At 33.5% G+C, this 22,482-nt stretch overlaps 3 protein-coding genes across 3 annotated transcripts; 1 reads left to right on the top strand and 2 right to left on the bottom strand.

Moving 5' to 3' along the window:
* Positions 1-530: 530 nt before the first annotated feature.
* Positions 531-1,316, bottom strand: LOC106710055 (COMM domain-containing protein 10). The gene is made up of 2 exons (XM_014502030.2): positions 1,233-1,316; positions 531-1,095 (listed from the first exon to the last, which is right to left on the bottom strand). Exons 1-2 carry the CDS (start codon positions 1,262-1,264, stop codon positions 540-542), a joined length of 588 nt encoding a protein of 195 aa, XP_014357516.2. The 5' UTR covers positions 1,265-1,316; the 3' UTR covers positions 531-539.
* A 347-nt stretch (positions 1,317-1,663) lies between these two features.
* On the top strand, positions 1,664-6,515 carry LOC106709969 (isoleucine--tRNA ligase, cytoplasmic). The gene is made up of 4 exons (XM_014501900.2): positions 1,664-1,888; positions 2,501-2,606; positions 2,693-2,894; positions 2,969-6,515. The coding sequence occupies exons 1-4, from the start codon at positions 1,761-1,763 to the stop codon at positions 6,163-6,165; spliced, it is 3,633 nt and encodes a 1,210-aa protein (XP_014357386.2). The 5' UTR covers positions 1,664-1,760; the 3' UTR covers positions 6,166-6,515.
* Positions 6,516-10,103: 3,588 nt separating this feature from the next.
* Positions 10,104-20,965, bottom strand: LOC106709970 (ras GTPase-activating protein 1). The gene is made up of 19 exons (XM_045682751.1): positions 20,598-20,965; positions 19,765-19,878; positions 18,868-18,940; positions 18,594-18,747; positions 18,152-18,276; positions 17,091-17,433; positions 16,336-16,629; positions 15,783-15,953; positions 15,233-15,408; positions 14,812-14,884; positions 14,613-14,731; positions 14,334-14,464; positions 13,473-13,642; positions 13,135-13,263; positions 12,838-12,967; positions 12,107-12,261; positions 11,784-11,916; positions 10,997-11,171; positions 10,104-10,564 (listed from the first exon to the last, which is right to left on the bottom strand). Exons 1-18 carry the CDS (start codon positions 20,752-20,754, stop codon positions 11,020-11,022), a joined length of 2,799 nt encoding a protein of 932 aa, XP_045538707.1. The 5' UTR covers positions 20,755-20,965; the 3' UTR covers positions 10,104-10,564; positions 10,997-11,019.
* Between the last annotated feature and the right edge of the window lie 1,517 nt (positions 20,966-22,482).

Genomic DNA, 22,482 nt, shown 5'->3' with positions numbered 1-22,482 from the left:
TCGGACTTTTTTAACATCACCAAATAGAATAGGCTTAGAAATTACTGAACCGATTTGTAAGAATTCCACTGTTGGAAACTACACTTTCTCCATGTTGTGATATATGATATAATTATTACTAGATATTCTTTTTATTCCTCGCGGATGAAATTGCGGGCAACTATCTGATGGTGGTTGGTGTGCGACTCTTACAGGATCGTCCCTGGGAAAACGAAGGGTCAAATATAAGTCCAGACTTTTTCTGTATTTATGCATTTGAATTTATTTCTAATTCGAGACTATCAGTATCACAATACCACCAAGCAGATAAAATACTTCGGATGTGACATACAACCTCCCAGACACTTGTATGGCACTAAATCATAAATAGTGAAATTAGAAAAAGTAGGTAACTTTTCCATGCATAATTTTTAAATATCATTAGTAGACTTTCACAATTCCCCCTGCAATCAGACACGGGATGGAGCAAAAAATTATTAATTGAAAAACAATTGAAGGATTTATTAAAAGGCACAAATGGTACTAAGTTACAAAAATTATTATAATACTGAACTATCTAATTCATTTTGAATTGCTTCAAATTGTATGAACATTGTGTACAGATCCGAATGAGTTAATTCCATGTCTTGTTCTGTTTTATCATTTGATATTGACAAATATGCCTTTGGCATCTTAGATTTCTTCTGAATATCAGAACTTAATTCTGTGTTTAATTTCCATGAAAACGTCTGATTATCACCAACTTTATCCAGTGAGTTACAAACTAAATCATTTAATGTAGAACTTACTTCCGATGACCATAACTTAACAATATATTCAGCCTTTTCTGTCTCAAAACCAACATTGATAAGATCTTTATGTAAATTAACAGGCATAAATATAAACTTTAAAAGCCTTTTATGTAAATATATTAATGTTTTGATTGCTATCATTAAAGTGTCTTCATCAACTTTAAATATTACTTGTAATTTCTTCTTCTCCTCCTCTGTGAAAATTTCAATTTCTTGCAACTTTAATTTCGTTCCAATTCTTTTTAAAAATGGTTCAAATTTAGAATCCTCTAATTTGTTCAGGATCTGGATCCCTTTTTGTACACTGAAATGTAAATACACAAATAAATTAAATTAAATGAACATATTAAAGCAGGTGTGAAAACGATTTTATGTACTACTTGAACTTAAAATACAAAATAAATCAATAAGTATTGCTTTTATTTTAACTTAAAAACTAACTTCTGTGTCACTTTTAACCATTTGCAATTCATTTTTACTAATTATAAAATATAACAATAGATGTTAGTTTTGATTTCATTTGGGTTTGACATTATTCTGAAGTTGTCAATTTAGTTTTTTAATTTTTAGTCAGCACTAATTTAAAGTGCTATATACACGGAGCTATATACTCTGAATTAATATGCGGGGAATTAAGTTATTTATTAAAAAAATATTAAAAATAAATGTTAAAATACGCAACTAGTATAAAATAAAGAATCATGGACATGTCTGAACTTGAATTTAAAACATTCAGAAGCAACTTTAGTTGGCCTAAAAAAATAGTTTCGTTGTCTATTTGGCGTTACTAACATTATTATATATATAACAAAGTTATCAGACCATTAAATCTTATTTTTTTAAAGACTTTTACCAAACAGTTTCGAGTTTTGACAACTGAGTTGTCACTTGTCACCTTGTCACTTATTGTAAGTTGGCATGGCGTGGACGTGTTCTTGTAGAAATTAATTTTCTAAGCGATATTTCATCATGTCGCTAAAAATAAGCAGAGTACCAGAAAACATAGATTTTCCAAAGGAAGAAGAGAAAATTTTAAAATTTTGGAAAGATATCGACGCATTTCAAAATTGTCTTAAGCAATCAAAGAATAAACCCAGGTAACTTTTCTCTAACCTCTAATTCATTACCCGATGTCGTTTTTAAGCATAATATACCTTATTTAATTTACTGTATTATACAAGTATAAACGTCTGTTGTTTGTAGCACAGATAAAGGTAAAAGGTGTACAGGTAAAAGTTTACCAAGTAGTAATATATTTGTGAAGGCGTGGAAATAAAAAGTGGCTGTTATATGTATCTAAAAATATAAAAATAACTCTCGTTATACCCAGTCGTAACATATTATTACTATTATGAAATGAGCGGTCCTAGCTCAGGAGTTAAGCACTTGACTTGTAATCTGCAGGTCTTGGGTTTGAATCCTGCCATGTACCAATGTGTTTTTCAATTAAAATTTGTTAATTTATCTGATGTTCTAACAGTAAAGAAAATCAATGTGATGCAACCTGCACATATCTGCGAAGAAATATATAGTAGACAACCAAAGTGCTTGTGGTTATCCTATTATTTCTTTTATATTTCTACTTCTAAATTGTCTCTCATTTAACATATTGTTGATTGTAAAGAAATTATGCGATAAAAATATATTTGAACTTTTAACATTTGAAAGTCAAGTGCAGTGTCTATTTCAACTTTGTTTTATTTCTCCAGGTATTCCTTTTATGATGGGCCACCTTTTGCTACTGGTTTACCTCATTATGGACACATCTTGGCTGGTACAATTAAAGATGTTGTGACGAGATATGCCCATCAAAAGGTTAATTAAACTCTATTAAAAACCAAATTAAAATTGTAATATTGACACTAAACCAAGGTTAACTAATCAATATCAATTATTTACAGGGATTTCATGTAGAAAGAAGGTTTGGTTGGGATTGCCATGGTCTGCCTGTAGAGTTTGAGATTGATAAAACACTGGGAATTAAAGGTCCTGAAGATGTTGAAAAAATGGGCATTGATAAATACAATGCTGAATGTAGGAAGATAGTCATGAAATATGCAACTGAATGGGAAACGATCATTACTCGAATGGGAAGATGGATAGGTATTTTACGACTTTAATGAAAGTTCTTATGTTTTTGTAAATAATTAAAAATAATTACTCAATATTTTTTACAGATTTTAAAAATGACTATAAGACACTTTACCCATGGTTCATGGAGTCAATTTGGTGGGTCTTTAAAGAACTATACAACAAAGGACTAGTGTATCAGGGTGTTAAAGTAATGCCATACTCAACAGCTTGCTCAACTCCATTATCAAATTTTGAATCTGGTCAGAATTACAAAGATGTTGTAGATCCCGCAGTTGTTGTGTCATTTCCTACAAATGAAGGATACTCTCTACTTGCTTGGACAACTACACCTTGGACTCTTCCAAGTAATTTAGCCCTTTGTGTAAATCCAAAACTTATTTACTTAAAAGTAAAAGAAATATCAACAGAGAATGTCTATGTTTTGCAAGAAAATAGGCTGCCAGTAATTTTCAAAAACATTGAAGACTTTGAAGTACTAGAAAAATTTCCAGGTAGTAAATTAGCAGGGATTAAATATACGCCGATTTTCAATTACTTTGTTGACAAATGCCCTAAAGCTTATCAGGTTTTAACTGATGGCTATGTTACTGATGATTCTGGAACAGGTGTTGTTCACCAGGCTCCATATTTTGGTGAAGACGATTTCAGGGTTTGCTTAGCAGCTGGTATCATAACTAGGGATCAAGAAATTATATGTCCTGTGGATGCTAGTGGTAGATTTACTGAGCCAGTTAAAGATTTTGTGGGACAACATGTCAAAGATGCAGATAAAAATATAATTGCAAATCTAAAAGCACGGAATAGGCTAGTGCAAGTTGGCCAGGTAAAACATAGTTACCCATTTTGCTGGCGATCAGAAACTCCTCTTATATATAAAGCTGTACCATCGTGGTTTGTAAGAGTTGAACAGATGAGTAAAGATCTTTTAAAATCTAGTGAAGCTACTTATTGGGTTCCAGAATATGTAAAAGAGAAACGGTTCGGTAATTGGCTCAAAGAAGCTCGTGATTGGGCTATCAGTCGTAACCGGTACTGGGGAACGCCAATTCCCCTTTGGATTTCAAAGGACAAACAAGAAATTGTGTGTATCGGAAGCATCGCAGAACTGTCAGCGTTAACAGGAAAAGAAGTAACTGATTTGCATAGAGAAAGTATTGATCACTTAGAAATTCCCTCTTCCCGGCCTGGTCAGCCTCCACTGAGAAGAGTAACTGAAGTGTTTGATTGTTGGTTCGAATCTGGATCTATGCCTTATGCTCAATGTCACTATCCTTTTGAAAACAAAAAAGAATTCGATGACATTTTCCCAGCTAATTTTATTGCTGAAGGAATAGATCAAACTAGAGGCTGGTTTTATACACTTATTGTGCTGTCAACAGCCTTGTTTAACAAACCACCATTCCAAAATCTAATTGCGAATGGCTTAATCCTAGCCTCTGATGGACAAAAAATGTCTAAGCGAAAAAAGAACTATCCTGATCCTCTTGAAGTCGTAACCAAATATGGAGCTGATGCATTGCGTCTCTACCTAGTTAATTCGCCCGTGGTAAAGGCAGAAAACCTGAGGTTTAAAGAAGAAGGCGTAAGAGATGTCATAAAAGATGTTTTTCTGCCTTGGTACAATGCCTTTAGGTTCTTGATGCAAAATGTAGAGAGAATTGTACAAGAAGACAATATCGACTACAAGTTTGATGAAAATACAGCAAGGGATAATGTGATGGACAAATGGATCACGTCTTTTACTCAGTCATTGATTCAATTTGTGAAAAAAGAAATGGCGGCCTATCGATTATACACTGTAGTTCCAAGACTGACTAAATTTATTGATCATTTAACCAATTGGTACGTTAGAATGAATCGAAGGAGATTAAAGGGAGAAAGTGGTGTAAAAGATTGTAAAGTTGCGTTAGATACGCTTTTCGGTGTCTTGTTTGATATGATTCGTGTGATGGCGCCATTTACGCCTTTCCTGACGGAGTTAATGTACAAGACCTTACGACAACTTTTGCCTGGAGATTCTTTGGACAGTGTGCATTTTAATATGATACCTGAACCTAAACAAAATTTGGTAGACAACAACATAGAGAGAGCAGTTCAACGAATGCAAGCAGTAATCGAATTGGGTAGAGTTCTCAGAGACAGAAAAACTATACCCATAAAGTATCCCTTGCCTGAAATGATAGTTATACATCGCGACGAAACTTATTTGAATGATGTAAATTCACTTCTAAGTTATGTTCTGGAAGAAATGAACGTAAAGAAAGTGGAACTCACAAGTGACAAAGAAAAGTATGGAATTACACTTAGAGTGGAGCCGGATCACAAAATACTTGGATCACGCCTGAAAGGAGATTTCAAAGCGGTAACCCAAGCACTGAAAAGTCTTAACAATGAGCAATGTGAAAAACTCATTGCTGATGGCAATGTTGAACTAATTGGACAAAAAATTGACCTATCAGAAGTAAGGGTTATATTCCAAGCATCTGGCAACGATCAGTACGAAGCACACAGCGACAACGATGTTCTGATTCTATTGAATGTTACTCCAGACCAAGATATGCTTGATGAAGGTTTCGCTAGAGAAATAATTAACAGGGTTCAAAAACTCCGAAAGAAAGCACACTTAGTACCGACAGACGAAGTAGATGTGTTCTTTTCAACTACCAAATCTGGTGACATTTCACGTATTATTAACTTGCACCGAGAACTAATAGAAACTACAGTAAAAGCGCCATTAAAGCCCATCGAGTCGCTTACAGCTTCGAAACCTGTAATTATTGAAGAGATACAAGAACTCAAAGGAGCTGAATTAAAATTGGTAATAACTTGGAGAAAAGATGTAGAAATGCCGGCAAATCCTTGGGCTAACATTGTTCTTCAAGGTTTGCAGTCTCGACTTGGTGCTGAAACAAATAATGCTAGCATTGTACTTACGGATAAAGATGGTAAATATATAACAGTGGAGAACCTATACAATGAAATTAAAGTCCTGTTTGGACTTTATGGCACTAAGTTCACACTATGGTGTGACGGAGTCGAAGTTAAAAGTACTAATAATATGAACGCGAAAACCATCATTGTTTCACCGACTACCCCCAAAGTTATAGAAAACAAGGCGAATCCGTTCTGTAAGTTTATAAACATTGCTAATGGGTCTAAAGCTACTACCTTATTTTTGGAAAATCCACAAGGCAAAGTAACAATGAATAAAGAACAAGCATTGAAATTCTTATCTAATTATTTTGGTGTTCAAGTGAAAGATGTCGGCACATTTACATAATATGCGTCACTGTGAATTCAATAAAATCTGTTGAATCCATAATGTAATAATTTTTTTGTAAGTAAAGCTTGCTGTTGTATTCTATCTGTATAGCTTGTTGGACCAGGGTCATATACGAACTTTTTGGCACGTGAATACCAATGATTATTAGGGTTGTAAAATGTGCGCGTCCTAAACGGCAAAATCGACGAGAAGTCGGCACAAAAAAGATTGTGAATCATGTCACTTTTTAATTTTTTTTTCAACGACAAATTAATTTTGATACTTGGTAAAAAGTTCGTATTGGCTGCCACGGTCTGTGGATTAATTTATTTAATAAAGTTTTACAATGAACGTTTTTTTTACTCTAAAATACAACTTCGATCGACAATCGAATACTTAGTATTCAAATAAATATATGGAATAATTACAGTAGTTCCACAGGTTAACTAAAAAATTATATTTTTTTTTAAATTTTATATTTCACTGGATTTCTAGTACAGATAAAATTTTTATAGAAAATAGTACATACTAAGGATATAAAGAATATAAAGAGATTATAAAACAGTCAAAACGCTAAACATTATTGCGCATCAACTTACATATTGGAAGCAAAAGTTTTGTAAAACATAAAACAAAAAAAAATGTGTAATGCAAAGAATTGCATTAACAGATTGCATGCACATATTAACAAGTGTCGTTACATTCATTGTAATTAACTAAAATAGGAAACGGCTAAAATACTGTACATTTGTCCGATGTCGGCACCGACTAGTTTCGAGCCCATCGGGGGCCCTTCATCAGGGTGAGTGGGACTGGGACTGGCTCGAAACTAGTCGGTGCCGACATCGGACAAATGTACGTGAGTGTTTTAGCCGTTTTCTATTTTAGTTAATGATAATGTCTCACGAAAGTTTGAATAATTTAACATTCATTGTACATTAAATATTGATCTCTATAATACGTATTTTTTGCATTACTCCTTGCAAATTAACATAAAATATTTCAAGAAGTTACCACATATTGTAGGATTTTACTAACATTCACTCGAAAGAATGAAAATTTTAATGAATCTTGATTGTAAAATGGCGATTTAACATTTATTATTAGAATAAACGATTACCAAACTTCACAGTGAATGTGTACAATAAAAAATTGAATACAAATTTTTATCAAACGGTAACAAGTCAATACATATCGTATAATCTCTGAATTTTCTGTATACAAAAGTTTTATCAAACGGGCCGAATGCATCTCAATATTTCGTCACAATTTTTTTATTAGTGAAAAATCTAATATGTAATACTAATCGTGTCTAATATTATAATTGTAGCGTGAGTCAGTCTAGACATTGTCCTATGATAAGCTAAACTCTAAATACAGCATCACACTTCTACACCTATAAGCTATTGCTAAACTTAAATACGTCAACGCCACGGATTCGATGCACGGTTTTGTAATTTTTTAATTGTGAATATCAACTTTTAATACCTTTATAAGAATATTGCTATCTCTATTTTTCAACGGTGTAAAAGAGATGTCAATATATTATTTAGGTTTACAATATAATAACAATATAACAGAAAGCAATCACACGTCTGAAAAGTCATGAAGTTATTGATAGTATGGAATTTGTAAGTTATTTTAGAATTATCTAAAGCTTGTAACAGATTAACCCTAAGTTTCCGAGTCCAAAATCTCCGTTTAAAATATATTGATATCTTTGTGTTATCAAAGACAATGACAGGGATGACGACATGTTTTATTTATTTATTTTATTATACAAGGATTTTGGACTCAAAAACTAAAGGTTAGTTGACTTTTTAATTAATTTAACATTTTTACCAATTATATTAATTTAAAATGAGTTTTATTTAATGTCGGATGTTTATGTATATTTATTTATGAAATAATAAAATACAAAATAACATTCTAATACTGATTTTTTTTTGAAGTACAACAAATTAAAAATGTACTCGCATATAATAAAATAAATGCAATGTCGAATGATTTGAGTGTAACGAGAATTTACGAAAATATTAAAAATAAATATTGTATTAGATAGATAAGTGATATAACAATAATAGTGGTTTAAATGTATTTGTAATCAGTTTGATACAAAACTTGTGATCTCAATAACTGTGTTTAAAATTTCATGAGAATAATAATAGTTAAAATACCGCCAAAAAAAGTAAAGCTAGGTACACACTGGGCTATTTTCACAAAGAAAAAAATTTTATATATTTTCAGTTACCTTAATATAATTTGTATAGCATTTGTGTGTGTGTTCATGAGTATGAAAAAAATACTATAAATTGAAATAACTTATATAAAGAGATAATAAAGACTAGACTAATAAAAATGCCATAATAATAGGAGTACAGGACTTTTTTTCAAATTAGCAAAATGAATTATTTTTTGAAAACCTAATTTTATGTTGTTTTTTAACTTTTTCACTTAGGAATGTGATAGATAAGTACATAATAATTATATGGCACTATGATTATGAACTATATTAGAAATTTGAGCAGGTTATTGCATCAGTTTTTAATTCCACGTTATTACTTGACAAATTAAAATCCACTATGTAACATAGATATATTTTTTTCGTAATGTTTTGTGTTAACTGTTACATATTGATATTAACTCGAAACGACAAGTCCAAGAGACCGCCGATATTTTTCTAGCTTAGAGGTTTCTCGTGTATCAAGGTTCTATTTTATTTTTTAAACTGAGCATGTTTGTTATTCCTTACAATTTAATCAAAGTATTATATATTGCATCTTTTTTGTTCATGTTAATTAATTTTAATTTTAAATTTTTTACGTATAGCATGTTTGTTTATACTTGAACTTCGGAAACTTAATTAAATTAAAACGCCAAAAAATTGCAATATTTGTACTTACGATATTTATCACGATTCTAGAATATTTAATATTGTAACATGAAAATGAATTTCGTAATAATCAAATATGTATTTTTATAGCGAGTTTTCACTTGAATTTATAAAGCACAAAATATTGCTTGTCGAGTTTTGAAATTATCTTTAATAATTGAAGCACAGAAAAAAGAATAATATTACTTATTTTCGTTGGCCAAATGCAATAACATAGTAATATAGAAGGCGGGTTAGTACCTAGATGTTCTCCATTGACATAGGTTAGTATGTAGGTAGTTATTCCTTAGTCTTTTTACTGAAAATTATTTTCAAATTCAATGATATCTTTGTCATTTTTTAATTTATTCGATCATTTAAATATGGTTTAAATTAGTTCGTTATGTTATTAAAAAAATAACATAGAACATTTAAAGTATTCGTTATTTTGTGTCTTCAGTAATTTCGTTAGATTCGTTTTAAATACTATGCTTAAGTTGTAATATATAATCTATAAAATACTAATATTAAATCGATACCGAATCAGGTATCAGTCAAATTGAACTGCGTACTTTCAAATAGTGATGAATTTCCAAAGTTAAAATTAAAGGTGCGATTTCACAAGACAAAACAGACAGCAAACAGTATTAGGTTACAACGGCATGTGTCGTAACAGCAGAAAACATTAATTTATATGGTACTGATTCCAATATTTAACTGCAATCTGTGTCTGCTACGTTCTGTGAAATCGTACCTTAAGTCAGAAGAAATTATTTCTATCATATCTATTACACTTATAGTTTAATTTTCTCACTTAGTCTTAAGCCGCGAGGTAAAATAAAATTCCAAAACAACCGATCCACTAAAGTATCTAGCAATAAATACGTCTTACAATACTAGAGAGCTATGATTTTACGTTTAAAATATATGTAAGGCAGTCAAAATAAATGAATGAATTCGCATTTTCTTGTTAACAAATGACACCATAGATATTCAACAAATATAAAAATAGACAGGACTAAGAACGAATTTATTCACGACAGGTCTAAAACTAGTCGGTATCTACACCAAAGTATTACGTAATTTTTAATTAATTTTTACATTTGTTAACAAGAAATGCGATACTATAGAAAAGAACGTCTAAACATTAGTACAAAATATAAATACAGTCGAATACAAGAGTTTTGGCACGAGGAAGCTCGGATTGAGTCTTGCACGATACCAGTACGCTAAAGCTAACATGACTACATTACACCGCTGAGGGATGTCCGCTACAAACATCGATTTTTATATCGATATTATAAAATCGATAAAGACAGAATCATCGATAATTTCAAAAAATAAAAAAAAAGAATATAAATCGTATCACAGTGTTAAACAATCTAAAATAAAATTGCACAAAATACCGTTTGCTGTGTTCTGGATATCGATTTTAAAATTAATAAAATCGATATGAAGTTCGATGTTGTAGAATGGATCACCTCCGTCGTGAAGATATAGAGGCCGCTATCTAGACCGCTATATCGGCCGCCGTCACTCGTTACCCTGAAACAATAATGTTACTGCTTTTATTAAAAAAAAAGTAATAAAGTGGGTGCTAAAGATCTTAATTCAGATCAATGGTAGAAAAAAACTTCTTTCTTTACATATTTCATTAGGAAGGACGGCAGAAGTACATATTTGTATGTTATTCACGAGTTTGTAGTATTTTTTTATTTACATCTGACTTCGATATTCGTAAAAGTCTGAGAACAGTTTTAGGAGTGTTTCCTGTTTTTTAGTTCTATGAATTTTATCAACCTTAATGGGAAAAATATTCCCATTAGACCAACTCATCGTAAAGACCCAATATTAGGTGTGCTGGGAGTAATAATGCTGGGAGAAGGCACTGCCGAAGTACACAGAAACCTTGTACCGCCAAAAAAATGGGAACAGCCAATTATTTAATATTAATAATATGTTAAACTGGGACTATACCTGTGTTGTAGTATGAAGATGTCCTATCTAATCATCTCGAGGTACTTGTGCTTGTGCTTGGTGAGCATCTCTGTGACGGTGACCAGCTTGCGGATGGCAGGCTGCGACTTGCCCAGCGTCTGCAGCTCGCTCAGGTGCGACACACAGATGTGGTGCAGAGTCGCCAACTCCTTCGCTATAATACAATGAAATGTCCACAAAATGAAGCTTGTATAAAGTATTGAGATTTAAGAGCAACTATACTCAAATTAGGATATCTGAGCAGGTGAGACTGGCGCTGCTATCGCGGTAAGCTTTGTTAGATAATATATATATATGTATATTTTTATATTAAAAGGTGAGGAAGGGGACGCACAGAAAGAGAATATTTCCCCTTCCTTTGCGTCACCTCTTCCGCCAAATCCACCTCCCTTTCCCATCCTTTCCTAATAGGAAAAGGGTGGGAAGGGAAAGAGGACTAAAATTAGACCTCCGGGACTATTCTCATCAGACATAACGCGGAATTGCTTCCACTTCACGCCTGTCTTCTGTGTGGTCGTGGTATTTCACCGAATATGTAAAAAATAAATGGGCATAGGACTTTAACTTTCGGTCCGTTGCTCGTTTGCCCCCTTGTCCTATAAAAAATAAAAATAGGACGAGTTTTTAAGATTTCAGTTTTTTTTAACCTGTGTATTTGATGAATTTTGTGTTACAATTTGGCAAATGACAATGCAAAATTACTTTTATTAATAAGTGCATGTTTTGTCAGTGTAAACGCATAATGAAAGACAAATATCTTAGTTACCTATATCGAAATTATTGTTAGTGTTGGGAGGCGCAGTGCCGGGATCTGGCACGGAGCTGAGCTGATCGAGGAACGCGATCATTCGCTCCTTGTTCTTCAGAATGAACGGATTCACCACTTCCATATACGGTTCCTAAAATGATAAAAAAAAAATCTCAGACAAATGTAATAATCTGTAGAGAAATCAGAGACTATACTATACAAGCTTAGGTTGCTTTTAAAAAAAATATTCTTCATGTTTCTCTTAGACGTATATTACAAGACTATTTTATCATCAATTCCTTATTTTTTTAAATTTTGGTGACATATGTTGTATGTGGTACCTTGGCTCCAAACTCCACTAGGTTGGCGAGGTTCTGCAGGCACTTGGCGACCATGAGCAGTGAGCGCTGCGCGTGCGGCGGCGGCGTGCTGCTCACTAGGCCCCACGCGCGCGGCTCCACCAGCGCAGGACATATCAGTCGCAGGAATATAAACCCTAAACGTATATGGATTGAGTGTATTTTACAACTATCATTGAACAAAAAAAAATGTGAGCCGTCATGGGACGCCTGGCAGATGTGAAACATCGTATGTGTACAAGTAATATGCATAAAATATTAAATATTATAATTAAATAAATAAATAATAATAAAAATAATAAATAATATTAAATATTATTAAAATAATATATTTATATATATATATGTATACCTCAGTATAGCGTGGCGACCCGTCGCCACGGCAAGCGTCGCCACGCCAATAATTCGGTTTACAAGTGAGCCTATAGATGTTTCACATCAAAAAACTTTTATAGTTTAACAAGGATAACTAGGTAGCAGTTAAATCTGACAGAAAATAAGAAAAATCTACTTATCCAGAAAATGACAAAAAATAGTTACAATGCAAAAAAATCTTGACACTTTCAGGGGGGCGTTAGTGAGTTATTATAATTTAGTTCCACTTATGCCCGCTCAGGTATCTTTGTCTGTATATATGTGTATGTTTAATTTAAATATTCAAGTTATGTCTTATACAATTATATTATTTGGTATATATATAGCAGTTTGTTTACCAGAGACAACACGCGTACGCACGAAGCGTTCACTGGGCCACTTGGCGACGGCAGCGCGCTGCAGGCAGCCGCACACATAGCGCACTGCGCGCGGGCACGACTCCGGCGTCAGAAATATAGAGTGCGTTATCTATATATACAAAAATATATACTAAACATAAACATAAGAGGGTATAAATATTACACAGCAATCATTATCAAGATACAATTTACTTAGTTTGTGCTAAATCAAGACAACAGAGGTTTGTTTATTTTAAAAGTAATTTATTTTTTATTTAGTATATAAAAGTACATTACCTGATCTAGAATCAGAAGTAGAAACTCAGCATTATTACAGGCATCTTCGGGGGAATCCATCTTGGTAGGGTTCAACTCGGCGGACTGTTTCGAGTCGATTAACTTCTGGACCGTCTCCGCGATCGCCGCCTGCAAACAAAATTTGTTACAAACATTTTTTTAGTTTAAATAATAAAAAACAAAAACTACTCAGTTAAAAAAAAATAAAACTAGGCTCCTGTACTTTATACAAAGTTCAAAAATATGCTAAATTCGATAAAAAAAAACTACGTCAAATTATCTGAATGTACAAAATTTAGGGTTTTGATATGTGTTGTGTGAGTATACTGTACTAATACCTGTAGGAAAGGTTTGCAGAGCGCGTGCATGAACTCATCAATGACTGCGGTGGCGAGGCTGGCGGCGCGGAAGAGCGCGCGGTGGTCCGCCTCACGCGCCACCTCCGCGCCCGCCAGCTCGCGCGCCAGCTCCGCCCCGCGCCCGCACTCGCTGAACGTCTGCAGTATCGCTGACATACAAAACTTACTATAATTTCTCTTTTCCATTCAATTCGACTATATAAAAAATTTTAATAGGAAAACTGCCTTTTGCTCACTTCTATAGTTAGCATAATCAACAGTAACAGTAGGAAAATATATACCACAGATATACAAAAATATACTAAATACTCTAACTACTAGCTATAGCAACGAATTCAGTCACATTTCACTCTAAAACGACACACAACAGAAGATAGTTTTTTTTCCAGCTGTGAATGCATTTCGGCTTCGAATCTCTTTGTTAAATTTCGACACTGCTACTAAGGAATACTTTTTTTTTTAATAAATCGCGAAAGTGAGATGTGAAAATTTTGACAGATGACGGCGGACTCTTGACCCTGGCGCCACCTACTTACGAGCTTTCAGTTTTTCTCCCCATTAGTTTATAATAATATTTTACGAAAGTGACAATTTAGTTATTTAATCTTTCTCATCGACACATAACTTATAAAAACACTAACTGTCGCCCGCGACTCCGTCCGCGCGCAGTTAAAAATGGGGGGGGGGATTATGAAAAATAGATGTTGGCCGATTCTCAGACCTACTGAATATGCTCACAAAATTTCATGAGAATCGGTCAAGCCGTTTCGGAGGAGTACGGGAACGAAAACTGTGACACGAGAATTTTATATATTAGATAATCTCAGATTATTTCCTTACATGTAGCCAATGGTTGTCTGTCAGTACGGCACAGTTCGGCCAGCGCCTTCACCGCTGGTATGCCCGGCTCCAGCAACAACTGACGTAAGGGATTGTATTCTTCACGAGGCATTACCAACTCTTGCATATATCTGTACAAAATTATAACAAAATATTACATTTGATACCTCCAATTTCCACTACCGAAGCATTTGTACAAAGATATTGTTTTCCCTCACTTTGAAAAAAAAAAAAAAATTGTACGGACGTTTCGGAAATAAAAATTTATCATAGCTTTACCTTATACGTAGCCTCAACGACCCCCACTCTCCAATCGGTGTCATACCAGCGAGTGGATACCACTCTTCAACTTCTTCTCCATTAGCCAGATTAGCAAGCTCTATTGTCAATTCAGCTACCTAAAAATAAGTTATAATATTTGCAAGATGTTCTGGAAAGAAAAATCACAAGGAAATTAGCTCTTTAAAGTAATTATTACCTCAGACTCTTTACCACGTTTCCCTGTATTATGCACCGTGATCGTGAATGACGTCACATCTGGAGGCACATCGCTGAAAAAAATACAAGCATCTTTTTCAGATCGTAATATAAGTTTAACATAATTCTAGTCTGACACATCTTGATGACAAGATTTACATTTTTTATTTTAAATATGTTTATGTACCGTTAGTATTTTTTTTGATAATTTAACGTATGTATTACTAGCTGTCGCCCGCGAATCCGTCCGCGCGGCATTAAAAAAACATAATAAATAACCGAAGTGTTCTTCTAGACTGTGTTCTAAATCTGTACCAAATTTCATCAAGATCCGTTGAGCCGTTCCGGAGATACCTTCAAACAAACATCCATCCATCTAAACATTTGCATTTATAATATTAGTAAGATTGTATCGTACTCACTCGAATACAAACTCATCATCCCAGTGTGGGTCTGGGGAGGGTTTGGCGCGTGTACGTGCGACGGGCGCGGCGCCGAGAGCGAGCCGCAAGTGCGGGCGCGGGGCGAGGCGCGGCGGCAAGCGATGCGCTGTTACGCAGCGCACGCGCAGTGCACGTAGCCACACCACACGCGCCACCTGTATGTCACACAGTTTGTAGTTAATGGAATATTTAAATATGTATTAAACATTCTAGTATAACAGTATGACTCTTAATCGTTTCGCACCATGTGATGCTAGGGTTATTAAAAAGTAGCTTTTTCGTGGGACTTCATCTAGGCGGAACTAAAAAAAAATAGTAATTAATATAGCCTATGTCACCCAAGGATAGTGTAGATTCTCAACAGTGAAAGATTTTTTTTAATCGTTTCTGTGATCTTTCCTACAGTAAACTATAAATAATACGAAAACCTTAGGAATATGTATAAAACTGGCAACAGATAACTAGCTCTAACATATAAGATGTCGTTTTGTTACAATGATTAAGAACAACACAACAGAGAAATCCATACCTTACACTGATGGCGGGCCTGCTGCGGCACACAGAGCGGGCGCAGGGCGTCGAGCCAGGCTCGCTCGTCCGCCTGCGAGTTTGCAGCCAGGAATGTGTGAGTGGACAGACACGGCAGAGCGCGCTCCACCAGCTGGAAACAGAACTCGCGCTCCCACAGCGACTCGTGCACCTATATATACACATGTAAAAAGAATATTAAGACTAACAATTTCTCCATACATTTAATCTGTTCTAGTATTGAGGTTCATATTGTAGAGCAGGGATCCCCAAACTATTTTGGACGAGTGACCCCCTTTTCCAAAATGAACCATTACCACAGACCCCCATGGCCATATTACCTATTTTTAAGATCGATTATTATTATTATTATCGACCCCTTTGGAGTTCCCTGTTGTAGAGATAAGTTTAAATGATAAAAAAAGTGAATTATTTTGAAAAAAGAGGGAGAGACTCAATTAGCTCGTATGTTGTAAGGTAGTATATGACAGATTTCTTTTTGGTTAAAATTTAATGACATAGTATATATAAAAATTATGTAGACATAAACATACCTGATACAAGTATGCACAAGAGAGATCTATCAATCCTTTAGGTTTGGTCCTCTTCGGTGAATCATAGAAGTACAGATGAGTGTCAGTGCCTTCTTGTAACAGAACGAAATATAGTGCCTTCCATTTCTTAGCGGCTTTATCCGATTTCTTGTTCAAATATCCTTGATGTTTGATTCCTTTCATTTTCTTCAGACCTATCTGATCTCTGCACTCTCTGAGAGTCGCGTATATCTTTTCAGCTGCTGCTCCTGTTGTGTTTTGTTGGGGTTCAATATGATGACCTTCGGCTATTAACTGTTTAGAAAAAAAAACTGTATTTACACGTCGTTGTTTTTACTCTGTATTATCCATACAATAGAAGCATAAACTGATTGACGATATCTATAGAGGATATTGTAACGATTTCTTATCAGTACCACTTCAGGACTAGTGATTGCATATTGTAATTTTAGATAATGCACGCTTTTAGAATAATAAGTGCAATGCTTTTTGTTTTATATACTTTTTAAGTTACTTCATCGTATCATTAAATGTAACAAAACGAGATTATAAAAGTAAATACCAAAATATCCTTTCACTTTAATACGTAAGCATACACATGGGTGTGTATTCTAGAATCAGATTTTTTTTAAATAATACAAAGAAACTATTGTATGTTGCGTGTATAACATGTATATAGTGTATGTATCTTAAGGTTTAGTTAGATACAAAATTTGTATGGATAAATTGTTATATAATAAAACAAAAATACTTACCGGTTGTCCCAACGTATGTCCTTCCACAATTTGCTCCTTTCTATATCTATTGATGACTGCATCGAGACATTCGAATACTCTTCCACCCATGAGATATCTGACTCCCTTCTTCTCTATCCTGAACCTCTGTATCTGATTGTTGATGTGGAAGAACAGGGAGTAATCCCCGGGCGAGTTGTCCGAGGGTCTGACTAGGAAGCTGCCAGGACCGGCTTTCACCAGCATGTCGACAGCCTCGCTCTTCGTGCAATTCGGATGGAACCACGAGAATACGGTGTTAGGATCGATGGAGGGATCCAAATCCTCGACCAACTCTCTGAAGATCATACCTTGCTCCCCCGTGCTGGATTAGAAATTCAATATTACGAAGCGGAATAAAATTAAACTTACACTAGACTATACTTAGGTTCGATTATTGTAGACCTAATAATTTATGTGAATGAAGTTATATCCTTTATTTCAAAAAAACTATTTAGATTTAACTTAAAGCTATAGGTTAATTTTGCCTTATCCTTGTTTTCAGAGACCTACATCTCTGTATAAAATATATCATCATCGCTTTCATTATCTTTGACAAAAAAGGATAAAAATAATATGTTTTATACAGGATTTTGGTTTTAGAAACCGACTATTAGTCCGTTACTTATTTTCACATCGTCGAATAAACTGCCAATTAAAGGAATGGAAAAAACCGACATCCAACTAAAATGGCATTCGAAATATAAAAAAATAGGAAACTGCTATTACAAATATGGATGTAAATGAAACATCAATATCCTTACAAATAGCAACAATTCACGGCTGCTTCCGTCGATTTTTATTAATTAAAATAATTAGGCGTGTAAAGGATTACTGATGTGAAATATTTATTTTTGACACAATTTTTAAATGCATAAGGTTTGTTATTTAAAATTACATACATATCTCATAAGGTTAAAAATATATTTTTGTGTTTATGGGCTCTACATCAAAATCTTTGTAATACCAGGATTATAATCATCTTGCAGTAATAGTCCGCAGCATATGAAATAAATGATTTGAAAAACTTATATGCAACTTACCGATGCGCCGTGACCCACAGCCAGCCGTCGCCCATGTCATTATGCACGAAAAATATGTCACCCTTTTGGAACGTGAGCTCGTCCGTGTCCGGCATCTTGGTGTACGGCAGAATTGCTACTACGCGCTGTTATACACAAAACAATAAAAAAAAATTAATAACACATTTATTTTACAAGTATTTTCAATTAAATATAACTTGTATTTAAACCACAATAAATCGTAGAATTGGAAAATTGAAAGCTGCAAAAGCCTAATGATTAAAGGTTTTATTGGATGATGTGGTCGTGGTATCGAATCCCACCATTAGTCTACTTTCGTGAACCATCTTAGTTAAAATAAATTCTAATAAATTATTTGCATAGTCTGTTAAAATTTCACAAAAGTTTCGAGTTTTTAATTGTTCCTAAAAACTTATTTTATTTTCACAGATTGTTATCTTACCTTTTTATCGTTAACAGGTTCAGGAGGTGGAACAGGCTCGACCAGTCGCTCTCTCTTCAGCAGATCGGAACAGTGGCTGTAGAAGCCCACTAACTCTGTCAGGGAATCGAACTGACGACCGCCAATGTAGTAGTCCCCACATACCGCGGTGATTCTGTACCAATTTGTAGTATAATAATTGAAAAAAAAATTGAAAATAAAAATTTCATAACTTTTTAAGTCTGCTTACTTTTTAAAAACTTTTATTATCACTGAAATGTTTCAAACAATTTACCTAAAGTGATTGATCCCAGTTCGTCCCAAATAACTCAATACGTAAGAACCTGGTTTTCTGTCACTTTCACGCACTGAAAGCAAATTACAAGTTAAGAACATTTGTTACAATAACATTAAAATAAATAACAGGAAAAAATGATTTTATATATAAATAACAGCTCTGTTAAAAATAAATCTTTGTTGTTATCCTTCAAATTGTATATGTTCCTACATACATGTATATAAAGGTACAAACAATAACCAATTGATTCACAACAGTAATAAGAAACATCCATAAATCACTATTGATTTCCATGAGAACACAATGTTGCATACACATTGTCTATTGTTATAAAAATAGGACAAGTGAATAATGTGACAAGATTGAAGCTCATAAAACATAAAGGAATATCAAAAAATAAGTTGGATCAAAAATTTTGGAAAAAAATAATTTAATTATGTCATCATCAAAGGTGTAGTTTTTTTACTTCCATTTCCGTAACATACACAGTAGAAAGCACTTAATACTTTGGTTAAAACTATATACATTTATAAAACCAATTTGAACTCTAAATAACTGTGCTATAAACCATACCATATCAATTATATCATACTAATATTATAAATGCAAATGTTTAGATGGATGTTTGTTTGAAGGTATCTCCGGAACGGCTCAATGGATCTTGATGAAATTTGGCACAGATGTAGAACATAGTCTGGAAGAATACATAGGCTACTTATTAAGTTTTTTAATTCTGCATGGACGGAGCGGCGGACAACAGTTTAATTATTATTATAATTGATTCTTGCTGGTCTCATCAATGTTGTTATAACCAAATTAATTGCAATTCATTTAATTTAAATTATATTTTCATGTACTACACATTCTACTTCAAATATATAGATATGTACATACCTAGATAACTCCCTTGCTTGCTTGCTGCCCAGAGCCTTTCCTCAGATGTGTATCTGTCCAAGCGACCATGGTACCACTCCGATTCTGGTGGAGCCAACACAGCTTGGCGTTCACCTGGACAAATATTTTTTTTATATGTGATAGCCCTTTTCACTTAACAACATTTAGTTGAGAACACTTTTTAAGACTTATTAATACTGTAAATAAATTTATTAAGAAAACTTTGTTTATTTACACAAAATATTAAATCTATTTTAACAAGAATTAAAATCTTACTGACATTATAGATGCGAATGGTTGGATAGATGGATGGATGTTTGTTTGAAGGTATGTCCAAAACAGCTCAATAGATCTCAATGAAATTTGGCACAGATGTAGATAATGTCTGGAAGAACATATAGGATACCTATTGTTTTTTTTAATTTTGCGCGGATGGAGTCGCAGGCGATAACTAGTACAGTTATAAGTTTAAAAATTACCATATTCTGTAATAATTAGATCATTGAAACTGTAGCATAAAGCAATGACAGGAACTAGTTCCTTAAATATAAATAGAACAAAGATAAGTACAATCTACATAAATTATACACAATCTATATTATGGTCAGACCATTAAATCAAGTTCTGTTTACATATTGTACATTCCATTCTAAAAATATTCTGTTCAAAAAGTGTGATAGGTTGAAAAGACAAATAAATAAGACAATTACAAGGATAATTCACTCAGGGTAACATATGTATAGTCTCACATATTACTGGAATTAATTCAATTCCTTTTTAGTAGAAATTATATATTATGATATTTTAGTTAAAATATAACGTCATATACTTACCATTGGTACTAGGGCCATCAGCTTCGTCTAATTCTAGATCTGCAGCTAATTCGGCTGGATCTGCACCACCGTCTTCAGATTCAGTCGACGGAGACCCTAACTTATCCTTTACAGGGGGTCCTATTGGAGCCCCCATAGCGCGTATTAAATCAGCCATTTTAGACGGTGCTACCCTAAGTACTTAAATGCGCAAATAAAAAGGCAATGACTCACACATTATTCATCGACATAGTAATATGAAATTTATAAGATATGGGTAACGTGTTTACAGCCAATATTTTAATCACTACGTATCAATTTCCGTTCATCGAAAGAAACACAAAAAGAAAGATAAATCACTTATAACTTTCTAAGCGAATATAGTAAAAATCTTTAAGAATAACTCTTTAATGTAATTATAATTTAAATTTAAGATTAAAACACTTATGTATCGGTACGCCCGTCCAATAATTACATACAAAAGTCAAAGAGTATGATAAAAGTTTATATAAAAGTCATACAACAGATTAACTATATAAATGTTGATTGTCAAATTGGAAACCACAGATAAAGAACCTCAAAAAGTATATATTGTGTTTTAAGTAAAACTTTATTCGCTAAAATATCATTGAAAATATTATTGAAAAAAAATGAGATGTCTTAGAACAGAACATTTATAGATATTTGTTTATTTATAGTTTACGGCGGTGCAGTGATCCAGCACCTAACAACTGAAAATTGATAGCCAAGGAGTGTATAATTTTTTCTAGTCATTCTCATTTGATTAATTTTATCTATATATTGTTAATAAATTATTGTCTAATGGTTCGGCCTCACCAGTGAAATTCAACAACCGCACAGAAGATAGGCATGAAGTAGAGTAATCTGCGTTTCGTCTGATCTGTGAGATGCTAGAACTTGAATTCTTGTCCTACACCCTTCCCGTTATATTTACTTAAGAACGAAAGGCAAGGAGAGGAGGGTGTGTCTACAAAGGAAATATTCGTTTTATTTACCCAATCCATAGTTCATTAAAAGGAGGCAACACCACCTGTATAGCAGCCGCTCAATATTCTAAATATATCAGGTGGCAACTTGTTGTCCAAAAATGGTAAGAAGGCATGACACTCTTAATTGAAAGAATTAACTTATTAATAATGTATCTGATTATACATTTCAATAAAACAAAACTAGAATTGTTAACATTTTTATTGGGAGGCGAAACGAGCAAAAGTTCAGGATAAAATTTTTAATACAAATCAATAAATTGTATTACATACACCTCATAAATCGTCAAGTCCATCTATTTAATTATAGTAAGATTACAGTAACATGAACAAGAATACATATAACAAATCTTTATTTTACATTACATATTCGACTCGCAGCAACAGTCATCGAGGCTAAAACTTGGTGTCGTTTAAATATATCTCTTAAAAAACTTGATACCAGAATAATTAGTTTAATATTGAATAAAAAAAGATTGTTGGACAAATAACAAATTGCTGTTTGTCAATATAGTAGTTGATAGTGGCAACACTGCTCACTTAGAAAAATATATCGTTAATCAAGGATTTAGATTCTAGAAAAATCCGACACCAAATTAGCTTCGAATCAATGCTAAAATCTTTACAAAACGACACCGAGAAAAATATTACTTTCAACCGCCAACCAGCTAGAGAATGTTTAAGAGTCATTACATTATTTATTACAACAACAAGTAAGCCCAATTTATGGAAGGATAGCGTTCGAAGAACTGAGCGTCTGGTTAAATATTATTTTATTTGTAAAGAAAGCAATGACCGCTCGCCGCCGTATGCACATTCCAAACACGTATAACATTGAAATATTCTTATAATATCGAAAAATGTATTTATTTGCTCAAATACTTACATTAAATAGACAC

Source organism: Papilio machaon, chromosome 20, assembly GCF_912999745.1.
Source record: "Papilio machaon chromosome 20, ilPapMach1.1, whole genome shotgun sequence".
Lineage (NCBI taxonomy): Eukaryota > Metazoa > Arthropoda > Insecta > Lepidoptera > Papilionidae > Papilio > Papilio machaon.
This window is presented reverse-complemented; position numbering and strand designations above follow the sequence as displayed.